The 21,482-nt window shown below is 45.4% G+C and overlaps 1 protein-coding gene across 1 annotated transcript; it reads left to right on the top strand.

Annotated features, from left to right (window-relative positions):
- The first annotated feature begins 4,192 nt into the window (after positions 1 to 4,192).
- LOC146201429 (uncharacterized) lies at positions 4,193 to 5,035 on the top strand. Its single transcript, XM_084592529.1, has one exon. The coding sequence runs from the start codon at positions 4,193 to 4,195 to the stop codon at positions 5,033 to 5,035; it is 843 nt and encodes a 280-aa protein (XP_084448655.1).
- The last annotated feature ends 16,447 nt before the right edge of the window (positions 5,036 to 21,482 follow it).

Below are 21,482 nucleotides of genomic sequence, written 5' to 3'. Positions count from 1 at the left end.
TGAAGGCAGGAAAAGCCTCTCACAGAAACAGTGGCTGTGTGTGAGCATCATTATAAGCCGCATCTCATCCTGCTGCGTGACTACACATATATATGATCAACGGCAGATTCGTGAGGATATACCGCATGAAAAGCCATCACTGGCACCTGATGCGGTGTCTATACACTCTTGCCGGGTTGTCCGGCATATATTACCATCAAACCCGTGAAGCGAAGGCTGGATGTGGGCAATATTGATGCCGCAGAGAGTTGTGCTCAGTGCAGATTCTTGCTATTAAGCCTGTGGCACCAAACGGTAGCCGACATATTTTATACCGCGTGTCCAAGCTAACTTCAGCCAAGGGTTAAAAATAAACCATTTCAGATAGGCCAGAGAAACCACTTGCTGACAGCCACCTGGCGCACCAGGTCTGAACAAAAGGAAGACTTCGGGGGAAGAAAGCTTCGACTGTTTGCGTGATCTCGAATACTACCACTGGCTCAACAATTATAAAGCAGACAGCTGAGATTAAATTAAATTCAGTTCCGCGTAGTCATGGTATATCCTTGGATCTCTAGCTGGCACATTTATTTAATCATTTATTCATCCTTCATACCATACCCTACTGAGGCCCTAAGACAATAAATATCGAAAAAAAAAACGGTGCAGGCAATTTTTCATTTTGCAATTATAATTTACTCAGTATTGCGTTCAAATAAATGTGATTTGCAAAGTTGGGGAGGACCTTCTGAAACCCCCATTTCATTTATTCCCGATAAGGAAAACCTCACGTGCATAGTTTTTCCCACCTCTATAGAAAGCCCGTGAAATAAAAAAAAAATCACGTGACTGACGCATTCATGCGCTACGATATTGTTTTGCTCCCAACCGTGCATGGTTTGAGTGACAGAAATTAGCTGCGGCCGTGACTCAACAGCCCAGTCTCAGCGCTATACAGGCTGATAATTTTTGTTTTCGCGGGCTTTCTTTAAGCTTGGAAAAACGATGAGGCTTTCTTTATCGGAAATAAATGGAATGGAGGTTTTAGAAGGCGCTCTCAAATTCTGCAAACCCAGTTACTGTCTAAAGGCAATAGTTAGTCAATTAAAAAAATAATTACTAATTACTTAACTTCAAAATAAAACATTGCCTGGGGTGAGCCAGTTGGCTGGCAGCTGTATACTCTATTACAGTGCAACTCTATCCTACCTCAAACTAACTGTGAGAAAGGCTCTAATCTTTTTCTGAAAAGAAAAAGATGTCACATGTATTAAACTTGGCTAATTTTACTCATTTTAAGGACAACAGAGGCCTTTTGTACCCTTCAAGTGATACCAGTTTGTGGCTGACCTTGAGAATGTGTTTACAACCTGCTTCAGTCTAAATTCAGACAGCTTGTACTCAGTATATGCTACTGGCCAAGCAAACCTGCTAACTTGGGTGCTCTGACCACTGTCAAATTGGTGCAGCTGAAATCACTGCTTAACTACCCGCATGCACTCTTTCACAAAATGCATTAACGAGCGCAATCTCAAGATTCAAAGCACCTGAAGATGAGCAGATGGATGCTCTTAGGACTGTTTGTGTAGTCAATAATTTCACAAAACAACTCATTGTTGATGGCTTTTTTCTCATGCACTCAAATAAAATAAAACAGCAGTGGAGAAGCCTTGTGAAGTACCTAAATAAAACTGCTCTGCCCTCCTCATGTATGTATTTTTGGCATATATGTTATGCATATGAGATGATGAAAAGATTTTAGCACCTGGCTTACAGCGATGATTTATAACAGATATTGTTGCTGTGAACAGAGAATAATGGTGACGCCACAGAATATCACTGGATGATTCGTTTCAAAGCGTAGGATGTTTTTTTTTTTTTTTTTCATGACCACTTTGTCAAAAAATATATATATATAACAGCTGAAGCTGCTCCTCACTTTACCAGTTGGCAAATTTCCTAACGCTAAGCAGATATCAAGCTAAAATGAGCATTCCTGGTTACCTGTGGATACCGAAGAGCGCAGTGTAATATAAGCATCATTATTGGCTAAAGTAAAGTTACTGCGGCGGGGTTGGAGAGATGCGAGAACCCGTGCCTGCGCACGATGCCTGGCCGCTCTGCTAAGTCTGCTGCTGACAGTTGGGTCGGCTCTGTAATAAAGCGGGCTCTGCAGGGCTCAGAAAAATACCAGTCCCATACAAATGAATGTGCCGTAACGATTTACAGTGCGCGATAACTCGTCCCGCATAAGCTGTAGCAGACGCCAGCGAAATAAGAGCGCTTTCACCCTAGTGCAACGGCGAAAACCCGAATAATGTCGAATGAAACGCCTTCTATCATGGGTGGAGGTCCACATACGTCGGCATAGGGAAATAATCACCCCTTTTACTGAATAGGCGCACAAAAGCATCGGTACTATGTCGCACTGTTGCAAGAAAGCATTGAAAAGTCGACTAGTAGATGCAGTGGCGCCATCTGGCGGTGTCAATGAAAATCGGCGTGCCCGAGCGTCGTCGTTCGCGCCACTAGAAAGTATTCTAAGGAAAAGTATTCTAGTTCACTACAACAGGAAACGAGGCTGCCGACGCCGCCGCCCGCGCGCTTTCTCTCCGGGAAGTTTCCTCCTCCTCCCCCTCCGACCAAGACGCTGATCCTAATCCGGCTTATACATTCAAAGATATCGTAAATTACTACCAATCTAGCCACAGTCTTTACCCCCGCCCATGTAAAGGCCTTTCAAAGGCGGATGAGCGGCTCTTACTCCGCCTCTATACACACTGCTGTGCCCGGCAGCTCTAAAACACTTCGACCCTGCTTTCTCTGGCAGCTGCCCGTACTGTGGGGTGGTGTCTTCGGACATCTACCACATGGTGTGGGCCTGCCCCTCAAATCCGGCTATCCCTCCTCACCCCAACCCAACCCGGGAGGACTGGGAGGCGACCCTGCTCGGCTGCTCCGACCTGGAGGCCCAACGGGCCTTAGTCGGGCGAGCCCGAGCGGCGGCAGACGCCACTGGGGTCCCGAACTAGGGACCTCCACCTAGTGTTTGTGAGGGCTGCAGCCCCTTCAGGGTCAGCTCATGCATAACCTCCTGTATTTGTATCCTATATAAATGTTTTCCACCACCACCAAGTATCACGTGCTCCAAAGTTTCCTCCTCCGCTCCGCAGAGGGCGCAGTCGGATACGCCGGATTTGTCGGCCACATGCATTAGAACGAGTTGGACGGCCCGGATCTACCAGCTCGAAAAAAAGTTGGGATTTTTCAAGGACCCCATAGCGGCAGAAACTGCTGGAAAGTGGGCTGCCGAAGTGCGGGAGCGAGTGGTGGAAGCCGAACGCCTACAGTGGTGCGCCAGCATGGAAGGCAAGACCACCCTGACTCTCTACCGGAACCACAAGCGGAACATAGCCCAGGAGCATCGATACGACAACAGCGTCGGCAGTGCTCTTTGAAGCAAGAGCAGGAGCCCTTAGAACGCTTGCCCACCGCAGCCGGTACGACGAGACTATTACATGCACATTGTGTCGGCTGTGCAGTGCCGAATCCGAGACGATGGAGCACGCAGTGTTGCGGTGCGCATGCCTCAAAACATTGCTCCTAGAGGGCGCTACACTCGCGCAGGCGCTCCGGCGTCGTCATCGTGCGGACCACGTGCAGACTTCTGGGGACTCCGAGGGAATTTGCCAGCGACGTCGTCCGAAGCTAAGTGCGCTTTTATATTTATTGTTTAGCTTTGAAAGCGTATTCTCCTGCATGCGTTAAAGCACTAATTTCAATCATAGGACCAGGGAAAGCGGAGGTAACCGATTTTCCCTAGGTAGGTGGGCGGGCTGCCTATGGGTCGTAAAGTTAAGGAAGACATGGGGGGCGAGGAGCTGGTGCAATGTGACGAGTGCAGGCGCTGGTGCTACATGGATGAAACTGGTTTTGAAAGCTTAGATGACGCGGGGGGACTAGTTTCTCGTGCAAGTTGTGCGTTAGGTTTAAGGAGACCATTCTGAGGCTGGAGGGTGAATGGGCCGTAAAGATTCAGGAGCTCGGGAGGGACCTGAAGGTTGAGAGGGAGAAAAGGATGGCTCTGGAGGCACAGGCAGTAGAGCTCGTTAGGATGGAAGGGGCAAAGACCGACTAGCTAGAGGAGATAGGGTCTCAGCTCAGGGAAGAACAACAAAAGCGAGCCGAGCTGGAAGGTCAGGTGAAGGCGCTTATGGCGTGGACAGCGAAAGACCCCGGGTCGGAGCAAAGTCAGGGGGTGGATGAGACCAGCGTTAAGACCCCTCATGATGACGGAGATGGAAAGGAGGCGGGCAGAGAAGATCACCCGGTGGCGGTGGAGTCGCAAGAGGCGGCTACACGATGCTACAGCGAAGTAGCAAAACAGTTCGCGGGAGTGCTAGCGACAAGCCCGGAATCGCGCGAGAAAGGTGAAACGCCGCTACGACAGGAGAACCAACGAGAGCGAACCGGGCGGCAGTTAGCGCAAGCTGGAGATGAAAGGCTGGATCGTAGGAGAGTTCTGGTGGTGGGGGACTCAAATGTAGCAAGGTTTGAGGAAGCTGTCCTAGCAACAGTGAAGGGTGACAGGCGTTTGAAGGTGGAGACCCAATCGGGGAAAGGTATGGTTGAAGCGATGACCAAAGCCCAGGAGGTGGTAGGGAACAACAGGGATGTAGAAGCCCTGGTCATCATCCATGCTGGACTCAATGATGTCTTGAAGGGGACGAGCCGGAATCTCGGGAGGCAGTTAGAAGTAGGTATAAATAACATAAAGGAGGCCTCTGAGAAAGTACACGTGACTGTATGCACAATCCCGGAAGTAGAAGGGCAGTCCAGCAGAACAGAGGGGAGAGTAGTCGAAGCCAACCGGGTCATTAGGAGCCTAAGCCGACGACTTGGGTACACCACAATGGAGGTTAACAGGGATGTGTACGAGGCCGGCCTCCACCCGTTTGCACGAGAAGGCATCCACTACAGCCGGGCCACCGGTAGGATAGGCCGCCAGGCAACAGCTTTTTTAGGAGGGCCCAGGGCCCTGAAGCCACCAGTTTAAACAAAGGCGACCCAGAGGACGAACATAGACTAGGGAAACATAGAAGCCATAGGAGAAGCAACAGGCATAAGTGCAAGAGCCAAATTAATTCAGACATAGGGTATATTAACATGCAAGGAGGCAGGAATAGGCTAAAATGGGAGGAAATAGAAGAGCAGCTTAGGCAGGAGAAGTTAATGGTTTATGGATTTGTGGAGACGCATCTTCGGGACATGGAGCAACCACCCTGTAACCCTGATTATGCATGGGAATACTGCAACAGAACAGAGGGCAGCAGAAAGGGAGGGGGAATTGGGGCATTCATCCATAAAAGTACAAATTGGCAAAGAGTCAAACAGGAATGTAAGGAACATTTATGGCTAAAAGGAAAAGTGGCAGGGGAGCAAACACTCCTTGGCTTTGTATACCTGTGGACAGGAGCAACTGCCAAAGAGGAAAACAAAAAAATGGTAGAATGTATAGCAGGTGACATTAATGAGCTAGGAAAAGGATGCGAAATAATTATAGTAGGGGACATGAATGCTCATATAGAAGATATAGATGGATACACTGACTCTACAGGTACCATGCTGCTGGATATGTGTGAAAGACACGACTTAGTTGTCTGTAACAGTACTGAGAAGTGTGACGGGGTCATAACGTGGGAGGTAGGGAGTCTGCATTCGACAATAGATTATGCGATAATGTCACACAGGATGTACGATAGGCTAAGGGTCATGAACATAGATGAACATGGTGCCAGGAGTCTAGGCAGTGATCATAAACGTATCAAGATGAGTTTTGGAATAAAAACTAATTCAGGAATGAAACATGATGACCAGCCAGATGGGATCTTTTACACGGAGCAGCAAATAGAAACAGCAAGCACCCAAATTGAAGCAGTAATCTCTAAGGATAAGAAAGCAGAGTGGACATACACAAAGTTAATGGGACTGTTTGGGCTAGAGTTGGCTAAGGTGCGAGTCAGGAAAAAAAGGACAAGACGAAAACCAAAGAGCTGGTGGGATGGGGAGGTGAAGAAGGCCATAGAGAAACGCCAGGAAGCCTCCAGGGAACACAGATATTCTAAGCATAGGGGAGACCCAGAAGCAGACGTTGAGAGAAAATGGGATAAATACATAAAATGTAGAAGGGAGGCATCCTACTTAATCAATGAGAAAATTAGAAGACAAGGTTCCCAGTGGCTGTCAGAAGTAAACAAAAGGGATAAAAATGCAGCTAAGAAATTCTGGCAACACTTGAATTCCCTGAGTAATAAGACTAGCCTAGAGCAGAGGTCTATTGTTACAGATCAAGGTATTCGGCCAGAAGGGGAAAAGGCAATAGAGCATACACGACTAACGATGTCAGAAAAGTTTAAAGAACAAAGAAATGTAGTAGGTGCCTTAGTAGAGGACGATAGACCGGTTAGTGCAATTGTTCCAATTGGACAAAGAGAGTGGGAAAGGGCTGAGAAGAGAGTACCAAGTAGCACATCAGCAGGCCCAGATGGTATTCCTGTTAGGTTATTAAAGATGTTGGGCCCAAAGTCTAAGGAAACGTTAAGAGAGGTGGTGAGCAAAATGTTAATGGATGGCAAAGTTCCTGATGAATGGAGACTAAGTAGAATGAGCATGATATATAAGGGAAAGGGGGACAAAGCTGACATAGGCAACTACCGTCCCATAACAGTAACATCAGTGGTCTACAGGGTGGTGATGCAGATTATAAAGGACAGACTGCAGGCATGGGTAGAGAGCAAGGGGGTGCTGGGAGAGCTGCAGAATGGCTTCCGGAAACAAAGGAGGTTAGAGGGCAATCTGTTCTCATTGACACAGTGTATCGAGGTAGCAGAAAAGGAACACAGACCCCTATGGCTAGCTTTTCTAGATATCAAAGGAGCCTATGACAGTGTACTTCAAGAAGCCTTATGGAGTATTCTGGATGTGTTAGGTGTGGAAAGCGGAGTAACTAATCTTTTAAAAGATATTTATAAGGATAACCAAGTGCTAATAAAATGGGAAAAAAGGTGTCGAAGCCTGTAGAGATAAAGAAGGGGCTTAGACAAGGATGTCCCCTGTCACCTTTGTTGTTCATGCTGTACCTGCAAGGATTAGAGGCTAAACTAGAGGGGAGTGGACTCGGCTTCAACCTTTCTTTATTCAAGCAAGGAGAATTTATCCCACAGTCATTACCAGGACTAATGTATGCAGATGATATAGTACTGATGGCTGACAACAGGGTAGATTTGCAGGAGTTGATGGATATCTGCGGTACAGAGGGAGATAAGTTAGGTCTGCAGTTTAGCAAGGTAAAATCGGCAGTCATGATTTTTAATGATAATGAGGCCGGCGAACATAGGATACAGGAGGACATGCTGGAAGTAGTGGATAAGTACAAGTATCTTGGGGTGTGGATAAATACTGGAGCTGAATACCTAACGGAGCATGAAAAATATGTGGCAGCTAAGGGAAGTAGAAACGCAGCCGTCATGAAAAACAGGGCGCTTTGGAATTACAATAGGTATGAAGTGGTGCGAGGGATTTGGAAAGGGGTGATGGTTCCTAGTCTGACTTTTGCCAACGCAGTCCTGTGTATGAGATCAGAGGTCCGAGCACGGTTGGAAATTAAACAGCGCGGGGTGGGTAGGCTTGCTTTGGGAGCTCATGGGAATACGCCAAACCAAGGTGTGCAGGGTGACCTGGGATGGTCTTCTTTTGAGAGCAGGGAAGCTGGCAGCAAGATAGCGTTTGAGCAACGATTGAGAAAAATGGGAGAAAAGCGGTGGGCTAGGAAAGTCTTCAGCTACCTCTACATGAGGAATGTTGACACAAGATGGAGAAGGCGGACAAGAAAATTGGCAAGCAAATATTTGGACAGCAGTAGGGGGACCAGCCAGGAATTATCAATTAAGAAAAAGGTTAAGGAAACAGAGAGGGGTCTGTGGAAAACAGGGATGGAGACTAAATCAGCATTAGAAATGTACCGAACGTTCAAGCAGGAAATAGCCAAAGAAAACATTTACGATAATTCTAGGAGCAGCCCATTGTTGTTCGAGGCTAGGACAGGAGTATTGCGGACTAAGACGTACCGAGTCAAGTACCAAGAGATAGACACGCTGTGCAGGGTGTGTGGGGAGGATGAGGAAACGCCTGAACACTTAATAATTTCCTGTAAAGGGCTCCGCCCTATAGTTCAAGGCAATGGGCCAGATTTAGCCAAAGCATTGGGGTTTAAGGATAATGAAGGGAAAATAGACTTTAAAAGGGTAGAAATAACCAAACGAAGGTTAGCTGGTTGGTGGCTGAAAGGAAGGCAAGAATAGGTCCACACTATATATTACTATTCACGGCTAGGCGGCCTGTGGCGTCGCCACCCGATTCAAAGGGTTCAGCCTTATCCATCCATCCATCCATCCATCCATCCATCCATCCATCCATCCATCCATCCATCCATCCATCCATCCATCCATCCATCCATCCATCCATCCATCCATCCATCCATCCATCCATCCATCCATCGCTCGATTTTGACCCGCCGGACTGTCCTCCGGGTGGTGGCGAGAGTGGCGCGAACAGAACTCCCTTTGTGCAGGCGTCCAAAAGGAGACTCACGGAGTGGTGGACAGCAATACGCAAGCCGTAATTTTTAAATTTTTTTTGTGTATGTGTGTGTGTGTATGAGTTAAGTGTGGTGTTGTGTCTACGGTACTTTGTATTGTTTATGAATTTTTTTTACGACTGCGGCGTCAACATGGTGCCCGCCCGATACGAAGGGTAGAGTCAATAACTCATCATCATCATCATTGCTAATGAACCTAGATCGCCACTGCCGCGTCCTCAAGGCTCCACACCTGGCTCCAGCCAGTAGCCCGCTCCCCACGGAGTTGTCATAAAATGGTTCTGGGCTAATCCCTGTCTTCTGCGCGCTGTACAATGCCAGGGATGACTTCTCCTTTGCCCTGCGCATCCACTCAGCTGTCTCAGCTTCCTTCACCTTCTTCCCATGATGATGAAATAAAACAGCGCAAGGAACGGGAAAACAACCCTGGCTCACCGCCGGTACATCCGAGAGGCATACTGTTGGCAGATGGTACCGTCTCTGCAGCCTCGCTATCCGCCTTGTCCACTTCGTTGCTATTCCAGCATACACCAGGTGGATTAGCGTCTGATGTGCCAGGTTACTTGTCGGGAGGCGCATCAGTCGGTCCTCATATTTTGCTTTGGCCGCCGCCTCTCTCGCTGGGAAAGAGGACCATCCGACTTCGCCTTGGACTCCCTCCACCGCTACTTAGTTTATTCCTAGAACAGGGTTGTTTGCGACGTAATGCGCCTTTCTCACTCCCCGTAATAACTCGTCACCTGACGCTGCGTTTTCTATTCCTGCTTGCTCCTCAATATTTTTGCGGCGGCAACATGTTCATTGTATAAAAATAAGGTTGTCCTCTGCAGCATGCTGAATATTCTGCGAGGCTCCAAGGCTCCATCATTTCACACGCTGTCGACTTCTGTAGTCAGAAATACGGCACTGTAATCTGCCTTTTGCTGTCAGTGATAACTGGAAAAGTACAGTCTCGATTGCATTTGTCGCGATTATGCTAGGATTCCTGGCCTCCTTCACTAAAAATCAAAATTGGGGCTTGTAGAGGAGCTAGTCTTTCCAGCTTGTACTTGTAGTGTGCGTCGGTTACTCAGGAGCAATGAATGCTGGCTCTGAAGAACTCTTTGACAAGTAAACCCGAGGTATTGCGGGTAATCTGCACTAGTTAGGTCGTACGGCATTTTTTTTCTTCAATTCTTGAATGTCTTGCCATGCTTCGACGCACGAGTGGGTTAAAAAGTATACGTTCGTTTTATTAGGGACATGGCCAAAGTGCAGGAGGTGTTCATATGATCACATACGCTTCACTTTGACCATGACTACTAGGCGTTGGCAGGTTAAAGGGGCCCAAAACAGCCTTAGCGATACAGTTTCCCTATGCCTAGTATGTGAAAGAATGTCGATGTAAGGTAACCTTCCCGCAAAAATTTTTTAAATGCGGCATTTGGAAGCAGAGTTATTTGCAATCAAATTTTGAATATCTGCGCCTTCGCGGCTTTCCTCCTCTTTTCAACTTTTTAGCGCGCGCAAAGGCTGGCCCTCCTCCAAGGCCTCGCCCACTGACACGTCACAACTGACGCATCTGCGCTTTTACTTTTTTTGCTTAGCGCCACACGCCGCAACTTCCGTTTTGTCGCGCTTGCTTGCCGACGCGCCGCCGGGGGCCTCTTGTCGTCTGCTTCATCGTCATCGCCCTTCGGCAAGAACTCGCAAGTTTTGTTGCCACGCTATACATCCCTGGCGTTGACCTCACCTTCGATTTTGTGTTACGTCGTGTGCGCGACGGGTGCAGAACAGTTCTGGGCTAGACTGGTCACTCTCTTGAGTTCGCGAAGGCAGTTATCGAAGCGCTGAATTGTTGTTGACGGGACACGAGCGGGAGGTTGTTACAGTGTGCAGTCCCTGGCTGCGAAGGTATTGGTAGTGACGGCAGGAAAAACATTCTGCATCAAGTGCTTCAAAAAGCCAACCTCCGGAAACAGTGGCTACAGATCATCGGATAGCCAGCATCGGTGAGGACAGCGTTTATCTACGTTTGCTTTACCCGGATATGTGGTTCGCGATTTGGGGATCCCAAAAAGACTGAGTCTGCGTGAAGGAGCGGTACCAACGCTGTTTCTTCCAACCCTGCCGGTAAGTGTAAAATGAAAAGATTGTGATAATATTAGCTTTAGAAGCGTTATCACAGTACAGAGTGGATTTTTTTTTTTTAACTCAGGCGATCTTCCTCGGCGTTGTGGCATGCATATAGCAAGATTTGTCATGATCGCTGTGAACTACACTGCTCAAAATAAACCAGTGGCGAGCTTACGATGGGATTTTATTATTTTTTAATGTTATGCTAGTCGACCCCACGCACCAATGCACCCATATAAGCCGTATACTATCATCGTCGGGGTTCAGCAGCGGATTCTTCAACGGCGTGTACTTTTGGGGGTCGAGTCCTATCTCGGTACTCATTCGCCGAAGTCGCTTTTCAAGCTCGGGGTCCATAATATCCGTACCGCAGCAAGGGCATGAGATGTTAGCGAAAGACTCGAAATTCAGAATCGAGATCGCAGAGAGCGGTCTTCCGGGCGTTGCGGAGGGAAACTCTCTCGTGCACCTTGCCCGAACCTTGAAACCTCCGTGTTTAGGTTCCTCTTGCTTTTGACTATATGATGCCCCTTCGTGAAAGACAACGATCGATTGTAAAGAAAAAAAAAAGGAAGGGGATGAGGAGAAGGGGACTGCGTAGTTGTGCGCTGTGGTGTAGTTTGTCAGCCGCGGTTCGGCGTCAGCTGACTGCAACGGCGAACACGCGCGCCGACAGGAAGTAAACTCTGTTAGGTGCCCGATTATTATCGCAGCATGACTCCCGCCCTGTAGCTTTTCTTTTTCTTTTTTTTAACGTCGTGTGGTGTTTGTACAGAGCGCACCCTGAAATGTCGCGCGGATGGAGCCGCGTCTAAGTTTACCAACCGAGGCGGCCAGGAATTAGAAACACGTGAAAACCGAGATGGGTGTTGATAAGAAGAAAGAGAAGAAAGTCAGGAATGAAGAGATGGAAACAGAAAAAAAAAAAGTGCCAAGAGGCTTTACCCTTCAGCAGGAGGGGGGGGGGGGGGGGGGGGGGTCGCGAATGAAACGTTATCACTCGCGTGAACTGGCTTAGTCGCTCAAAGTTGTGCCTCTTTATCCCTAAGCGATCAGCTGCCGATCGGAATTGTGTAAGAGTTGGTTTTGACAGGAGCATAGACAGGAGTTATACACAACTAGATTTTTCCTGCGGAAAGGGGGGGGGGGGATTAACCGCAACAAGGGAAGAGGACTTCTCCAAATGGCTCACCGACAGCAATAAGAGCAAGAGCCTTCTGCGGTTCCTAACGGAAAATAATTTGCACGGGTTCTTATAATATGCCTTATGGCAAGCTTGCGTAATAAAAAAAGAAAAAACAGCGCGCGCATGCAGTAGTGCAACGATCGAGTGACACAGTTCGGCACAATGTTACAAGTGGCTCACAAATGCACATTTATTTTTGTCCCAGCTTTTCCAGGAACAGCGGGTGCAGATCATCAGCCAGCTGGATGGAATGGAAGTGGACCTCGCAGGAGATGGGCGTTGCGACTCCCCGGGCTACAGCGCCAAGTACTGCACGTACAACGTTGTTATCATTCAGACTGACCATATTCTACAATGGGAACAGGTAAGAATAGGAGAGGTAAGGCAATGCTGCGATATGAAAATTGGCAAGCTGCAATTCATATAAACTGTGTGAAGTCAGCTGCAGCGCCCAATAGTGCGAGCATGGGGCCTGGCCTCAACTTAACGAGTCTCAGTGCAGTCTTTAACAAAAGGCGACAATTTCTGCATATTATTAGGAGAAATTATTTTCAGCCTCACCAAGAGTGCCCTTGGCAAGTGTTGCTTGCATGTATATACATAAAAAGAATCAAATTAATCATTATATAATACAAACAATTGAATTACGAAATGTTTTATGGTTGCAAACCATTGGTGAAGAGGTACATTTGCTGACATATATTATTATGTGATGAGTTTTTAATTTCATCTATCTACAGACCACCACCCAGCTATCTGGACATATTGCAAGAGCAGCAAATCGCCCATACAGCACTACTGTGATGCTTGGTGCATTACTAAAGATGCATGCAGTTGCTTGCTTTAATAATTAGGGCGAATACATGGTAATAACAATATTCTATACTGCATTTAAGAAGTTGGAAGCTGTGAGGAGGTCAAAGGGCTGTGAAGCAACAGAACCATGGATCCAGACAATCACAAGTCTATGTTGCTGCCCTGGGCCAGGGTAATGGTGACCTGATCATCAGCATGTAGCAGCCTGTTGAACCACATATGCGATAAGCGTGATGGCCATGATAGACCATACAGCAAATGCCTGCATTAGCTCCTTGCAAACAGGCAATGGATGAGCAGAGGTAATCTGTTTTGTATAGTTTTTTTTTTGTAAAGTTTTCACTTTGAAGTTGTTTGGAAGGTGCACGGCTCACACTTGTGGCATTTGTCAACCAATGATAAATTTAAGTGATAGGTAATGCAAATAGAACTTCACGGAAAAAACTTTGTATACATTCACACATAACAGGAAGTTCACATATGACATAGCTGCGAAAGAAACCCCTAATGAAGTGAAGAAACAAAATAATGTAAATGTGAGTGCTGAGACTGAAAGATATTTTAATACTGAGGCAGCTTGGTTATACATGCTAGTATGGAACACAAATACAATGGGATTTTCCATACTGTCCTATACTGACAATTTTAAAGAAGACAAAGTGTAGCACGTTTGCTCGACAACATCTCTTAGATTTCTTTTCACCGTAATATAGTAGTACAAGACCTGGGGTGTTTTTAAGAATATGATGCTAAAACTGTTTTCAGCTGCAATGCAGCAGCTGTAAGCAGGTTCAGCATCTACGATTGACTAGAACACACACCAACACTGCAACTCATCAGCCAAATATTTATATATATATATATATATATATATATATATATATATATATATTTTTATGTAGATATTTTTAACAGATTCATGTGCTTTCAAGAAGCTGAATTCCATTCTGAAGAACTCCCAGTTTTTGATTGACACTCGACAACTGTCTCCCAAAGCCCAAACATCTTCCCTTGAATCTTTTCACAACTTTGTCATCAAGTTTGCTCCCAAATCAATTGCATACTCGGATGGTGGGATGCAAGTAAGGTTTGTTGAATGAAAGAGAAGACTAAGACATTATTTTTCCCTCCAGTGTGACTATGTAGTCGAACTTTTCTGCATGGCATGTGCAAACAATAAGTCCTTGCATGAAGCTTTTAATGTATGTACATAATATTGTCATTATAAAAGGAACAGAGACCATAGGAAATAGAACACAGTGCGAAAAAGAAAACCAGAAGTTCATATAATTTGCTCCATTTCCTTTTGCTCCTTTTGATTCAACTTGCTAAGCAGCCCATTGGAACTTGCAACTAAGCAGATTGCTTTTAGTTCATGCTATGGAATAGCCCTGGAGGGCTGAAAAATTGCTTTGTGACCAATTTCAAGCACCTCAAAACAGTCATTCTCGTGGTCTAGTGCTGAGGTTTACAGAAAAAAAAAAGTTCAAAGGTTTTTTTTTTTTTTTAATATGAGGAGGGGGGAAGCTGCTGTGTTACTGGACGCATTTGGCGCCTTCTTTTTATGGAAGTTGGGCTTGACTTCAGTCTCCTTAGTGCAGTGCTTGATCTGGAGCTCTCATGTTATCAGGCCAGGTAAAACGAGACCCTACAATTGCGATTCACAGGAGTCGACCCTGACATCTGCCAAAAAAAAGTGCCCACCACGTAACTCAATCCCAACTTCTGCATAAAGTAGGCCCTCAATGCACCTTATGAGCCAGCTGCCACAATCCTTCCATCCTGATAGTAAATACACTGCTGTAAAATTAGCTGAACTTATCTTGTGTCTTTCTTTTCGAAACTTGGAACACTTCCATGTCAAAGGTAGTTATCATACATTTGGAGGAGACTGCAGTGCACACTTCTGACGTTCAAGGATGCTTCATATAATATGGTAAAAACATATTTGGTAGAATGGTAGCACTAGCCATTCTGTAATCCCGTTCCATGGAAAAAGTGAGACAGGAGGCTATAGACGTACTGCACAGGCCACCAAGGGTCCTCATTGAAAGTCATTGCTGTTATATTAGAATAGGCAGATGGGATGAGATAAAGAACAGTGCACCAGGAATACATACAGACAGAAATGACATGAGCTGAGACACTGCAATGACACAAAGTTGAGGGCGAGCATGGAGGGCTGGCTGGAAAAACACCTTGTCTCTCTTTTGTGCTCCTCATCTTAGTGCAGTCCCAAGACAAAGGTAGTTTTTAAAGAACTGGAAGTTATCAGCGCAAGTTTCCGACCCCTCTAGAACCATCTCGAATGTCCCGAAGCTAATGTATTGAAACTGAAAAAATGCTCAAGGTTCACTTGATCACTTGGACTAATGATGATCGCTAGAATACCACAGCAGGGAGAACACGGGTGATCCACGATATGAAGTTGTATAGCCCATGTCATACATTCATTTTGCTGCTTGAAGATCATTGCATCACATTTTTAATTTGATATAATGGCGCTGGATATAGAAGCTAAAACAGAAGCAATCTCTGCTGCAGTGATGTGAATATAATGCATAATGGTTTCTTATAGTAGCCTCTACTTGGTATAATTTTGCTAGTAGGCAACAAGAAACACATTTTTTTTTCCAAAGTATGAGAAATTCATTCATATTTGCCTTATTTTAGGTCACATCTGGCTGTTATTCACTTCAATGAAATTTTTTCTAAGCTCCAGGCACAGAAAAAGAAAGGAGAGGACGGCTGGAAAGTGAAAATGGCAAAATCAAGAAAAGGACATTTCAGTGCCGCTTCAGTGAAAATGGAGCATACTTTTTGTAAGTTAAAACTTCGTTTTACTTATATTATTACACAAAAAACTAAGTGAACTGTTGTAATCACGATGGTTATTTCGCGCAGCGTACGTCCAGAGGCTCCTCCGTGATGCGGAAAAATGGTCTCAGGGCTCTTCACACAGAGACACAGCTGCAAGCATAGCTTCAGAGCGCCACCTTATGACTGATGCCTATGAACGACCGTCAAAAGAAGTAATTGCTGCACACAGGCACATATTTGTGCTTCATCATGACTATTCAATTGCACAGCACAACTGTCAGTATACTTAACCCAAATGCTCAACAAACTGGCATCAGCGAGGCACAGCATTGTCCGCTGGAGCCAAAACAATTGTTTCAATATGTTTGCTGCGACTAGCAATAACTGGAGCGCAGTTTCATATGACTTTTTTTGTCGTAGTGAGTGCAGTCTTGTACCCATGTCTCTGTGTTTCGCTTCTGGCTGCAGCCAAGCAAACGTGCACACAAAGCATCTTGCTGTTTGCTTATCGCGGCAACTCCACATGGTGTGCGACCGCTCGCAGGCCCTTCAAGTATTGCATCAAAGCTGCCACTTGAAACAAAAAGTAGGAAAGACAGAGCAACTGTGGGTTCAGGGTGTGTGTAAAGCTAGATAGCGAATAATTATGCCGATCAGAGTTGTTCAGCTTCTTGAGGTCAAGCTGGAAGTAATTAAAGTGAGCCTACTTCACAAGTGACCATGTCTCATCTCTCTTTTCACAGGCTCGCTGTTCCGCATCCGTTAAGGTCCACAGTTTACAAGACAACAGTGTAATTGCGCTTATTATTATTATGTGGGCGATATAATACTGTGTTCTTAGCGATAATTTATACTGCTGAGCGACTAAGAATGCACAACGCTTCGCTGCGGAGAGAAGTTTCTTTTTTTTTTTGTTTAATAACGTCAATTGTTTACCCTCAGGATATAATGGAATATGCTCTAGGACTTATCTAGAGAAATTCTGTAGGCCTTCTCTCGAAATAAAGTTGTTTTCTTTGTTTCTTCGGTGCCTCCTCATCACTGCACGTCATGTGAAACCTTGCAAGGGGCAGATACAGCGTGCGAATGCTAATATGTGTTTACCGCGGCGTCTTGTATCTCACCGGCCTAACCGCTCAGTAGTTTGTGGTGAAACTGCACACGGAGCTTTGATATTGCGGTAACTTTTATTTGCTCGCAGTTAGTTAGGTAAGGGTGCTTAATTCGCTGCTGCTGCGTACAATGCGAACCCGCAATCTGCGCCAGTATCGGGGGCCGAAAGCTGCCAACGCCGGCACATGATACCACGGGTTCGCGCATCCCGCACGGCCAAGCCAGGTAGGTACAGTTGTCTTAGCTAATTTGCTATAAGGCAAAAGTTTATAACCTACAAACTTACTACGAGACAAAATGCAACATCCGTGAGTAGTTTCACGCAATCAAGTCAATGGTTAAGACGGTAGGATTTTAATAGCCGCCACAGTAATGATGCATCACAACAATGACTAACTCATTGCACCTGTGAAACCGTCGCTTATCTGTGCGCTATGTTCAAGCTAGTAAACACATTACTTACCAGCGTATGTTGTCGCCTTGACTTGATCCGAGGTGCGTATTTTGGTTTGGTGGACACAGGAACGGAGCAGCGGTTGCCTCCGAAATTTTGCTGCACTACGTAAGGCGCAGTGGATTGGGGCCCGACATTTAAAGCACCGACTTAATGTTGTAAACCTGTAAGCCGACTTCGAAGTTCATTTCGCATGGGCGACACAAGAAACGAGAACATTCACAGGCGGAAAGTGCCCCGCAAGTACACTGCAAGGAACTGAAACGAGATCGCCGCTCGCGACCGCGCCGCGATTGCAGTGGTGCCTGCGCGAAGGGCAAAGATGCGCGCGTGCGCGCGCGAGACCGGAAGTGCAGGAAAAAAATAGCTTTGAAAAAATGTTTTTGTCTACAAAACATCCTAATTTCCTTTCCTGATAATTAAAAGTTAAGCGTACTTCGATTTTTCTGGCATAAGCGATAGTTTAATGGCTGTGTGACGTCGCAAAGAAGCAGACCAATAGTCATTCGAAAATGCATGCACGTAGCAGCGTTGCACAGAGGAGGAGGAGGACTGGCAAAAGTCGAAGGAAAGAACGCGCCAACTTTCGAATGGGATTGTGGGACCTGCACTGCGCGTAGACGTGTATTATTGCGTTCAAATGTGTATTGCAGCATGACCTAGCGACTGAGATAGTTTGTGAGGAGTGCTCGGGAGGTGTTTGTGGGCCCCTTTAACTTCGCTTTGAAAGCTGGAGCTCTAAAACCGCGATTCCGCGTATTCATTTACTGCGAGAAACGTTTTCCCATCGATGTCAAATCAGCCGGAATCATTGCATCAGTTTTCTGTATTTACGAAACAATCAATAATGATTATAGTTATGATGTAAAAATAGGGGAACATTTTGCGAGCAACAATTCTTTGCACTGTAACATATTACTCATTTCAATTGTATGCAAGATTTTTTTTTTTTCACCTAGCCTGAGTGATTAACTCATCGCTCTATGTTCTAGCTACATTTCACTGAAGACCAGTTTGAGTCGCCAATATTACACGAACTCGAAAAAAAAAAACTGAGGCCCAACGCAGTTCCATCAATTTTCTCTCACCGACCTATCCTGAAGTAAAGGAAGCCTCCTCGACAGAGACATGAACCTCGCTCTGATAGTAGTCAGTTATGTCAGTGGCTTGCTCTTTTCCCACCTCCATTTATGAAAAAACAAGTATAAGAATTAAAAGTCAATGTCTCGTCAGATATTATGAGATAATAGAGATATGACTGACAACGTAAGTCAATGAAAATGGAAGTATATCAATGGGTCATGGGACGGCATCAGATTAAATAGTGATGGTTATGAATAGTGATAGCTAATGATGGTGACTGTTACGGATATTAATAGTAAATGATAGTAATAGGCCCAGATAGTGAGGCGATAGTGTTCGTTGCGAATAGTGACAGTTATGATAGGTCACTTGACGGCATTAGTAGATATAGTGATAGATAGGATAGCGATAGTTAATGAATTGGCAGTTATATGCTTTCTGATTTCCGCACGTTGAAGACTTATGTGCCCCGTTTTTTTTATTTGATTGTTGCGTTCAATGAAATTACGCTCTTTTACATAGCGCATGAGGCCACAGCATGCTTGCCCCAGAACTTCAGTGTGTCGGCAATAGGGCCCACCACTTCTCCCAGTGTACCCTGCCGTCTTTTAACCACACGCGAAGTCAGTGAGGGGCCGCGTACTCATAATTCCTACATCAGCATCATATCAAGACAGCCGTGGCAAACCTGTTCCTTGCCTCGAAGCGGCAAGGAACAGCTCAAAATTTGGTTTTATACAAAATTAACTAATTAACGCAGATTACTGCGGATAGCTAACTAGCACAGTGCCATTACACTTGGCCTAAGCTTTCCAATGGCACAACGTTCGATGTTGCAGCTAAAATTTAGATTTTAATCGCAATTTACTAAATATCAATTAATTTGGCCCAATAATTGATCAAAATACATGTACAATTAACCAATAATCCAATCTCATGGTTGATCACGTGACATATACTATGCTTAAACAGATAGCTTGACAGTAGCGAAATAGACTGAGTCCTGCTTTGACCTTCTATGATCTTGAAGGTCAAAGCACCAGCCTGGATCGTTTCCCGAAGTTTTACCGCGGTGACAAATTCCACGCTCTAAAAAAACAAACACAAAGTCGGAGGCAGTACTAGATTAAGTGCACAAAGTAAAACCTTATCATGGGACTTAAAAAGTGTCTGTAGCACAGAACTCGCCTGAAAGCTTTGTTTATCAGTATTCCCCATTCAAACAGTTCTAAGAAAAAAACCAATCGATTCATGAACATTACTTTCGGCATTCTTAATGCTCTTCTCGCAATTTTTCAAAACTTTTGTGCACTCCTGGAGCGCAGACCTGGCCCAAAAGCTTGCACTTCACTCACTGCTGCGGCCGGTTGGCGGGCGCCAAGGAGAAAAAGCGCGTCGTGCGCAGCGCTCGCCGCCGCCGCGCGAGGAGAATCGAGGAGGAAAGCGCGGCGCGGAGGAGTGTCACTACTTTCAAATTATCAAGGGACTTCAGAGTAGACGTGCCACATTTTATATTTGCAAATTTCATAATAGGTGCTCATAATAATACCTGTGCCAACTAGGGTTTTCTTTCAAGCAAGTCAAGTTATGCTAGATTAAATTTGTATGCTTGATTTTTTCCCCTCTTGATCTTTTTTTTTTCCTGCTCAATCTTTAGTTTTACATTATTTTTTTTTTTATGTCAGCTGACAGGCATGTATGCTCAGACTTGTCTTACGTTGCTAAAAACTGCCCTACAAGGCTTTGGTAGGCCCATATATGCATCATGGCATTCCACGAATGAATTATGATATACTTACATGATCTCGTTTAATGCTACATGGATGTGAAATAGCACACTATGAGATAACTAAAATAATTCGAAAAGGACTTGTGATATGCCTTACCGCTGTGTGCATGTCTTGCCATGAGATGCACAAAAACCATTATGATCCTGTTTATTTTTAAATATATTCAGCTTCCTTATCGCCATTTCCCCCGCCTGCTAGGACACATTATGCTAATTTTAAAAGGTGAATGATCGAGTGTTTCAGTGGCATCTAAATTTGTTTTAGAGTAATGTTTTGCATCGCTAATACATGCAGTAATAAAGACGATATTATTTAGCGCATTTCTGAATTCTCATAACTGCTACTCCGTATACTGAAGTTAAAATGGCTGGAGATGATGCTGTGGTGAGATAATCCCATTGCGACATCGTCCCGCGCCAGAAAAAATACGTCAACTTCATCCTATGCGAAACACAAGGTAAAAAAATGCACAAGATCCACAGGAGTTAAGAAGCCTTTGACATTTATAAAAGGAAACAAAATAAAAAAATACGCACACAAGGCAAATCAACAGTAAACACACACGAGCACCCTTTGACATTTACTGTATGCAGCACTTGCCATCCCGGGTAGACCACGAAGAGCTTGCTGTGGAATTTTTTTTTTTTTTAATATACTGTGGTAGCCGTCTTGCACCAAAGCAAATTTCTGACGTGTTTGCAGGTGACCGGGCACAAGGGAGATGCATGTGTCCTCGACAGACTAAATGCGTGCGAAGCACGTAACAATTGCAGGGATAGCCCGCCTTACGATAACAACTCGGAAGAGGCAGGACACCTATGTGATGTTACAGTAGGTACGCTACGCAACATACCACCAGAAATGCTCCAGACGCGACGATTCTGCCGTTGTTTACAGCACCTACTCTACAGTAGCACAGTAGCCGCCAGTTAACTGCACGCCGCCATCTTCCCACGATCTAAGTTGCTAGCTTCAAACCATCTTCATGTGCCCGATTTAGCAAGTAAAAATTATCTGGCAACCATTAAACAGTGTGATGATGGCGGCAATCACGCGGTCACCACTCGAATGCATTGGCTGAACCGGCAGCTTTCCCTCTAGTTTTTGTATTAACTCTATGTCTACTATCAACGTTAATGCCGGCGCCTGGGGAATCGGCGCATTGCCATATTATATGATCTAGCATGCCTTTTTGGCCGCAAATTTTACATTTAGAATCTTCTTCCTCCCCGGTCTGTGTTAAGAAAACCCAGACAGGGCAGATGTAGTTATCGGCTTGTAATCGCCTCCAGATGCGTGCTTCATTGTTAGAGAGATCTGGGGGAGGGTATACTTTTCGATCTAGTTTGTAAGATTCTGTGATCTCATTGTATGTGATGGCGCAATCTTTAATTCCCTTGCATTCGGGCTGTTCTACCGCTGGCCGGCGGTAGAGATCTCGGGCCAGCAGGTGCGCAGCTTCGTTGCCAT

Source organism: Amblyomma maculatum, chromosome 2, assembly GCF_055883805.1.
Source record: "Amblyomma maculatum isolate TAMU_Amacu chromosome 2, ASM5588380v1, whole genome shotgun sequence".
Classification (NCBI taxonomy): domain Eukaryota; kingdom Metazoa; phylum Arthropoda; class Arachnida; order Ixodida; family Ixodidae; genus Amblyomma; species Amblyomma maculatum.
Note: the sequence above shows the minus strand (reverse complement) of the source record. Positions and strands in the feature narration are given on the sequence as shown.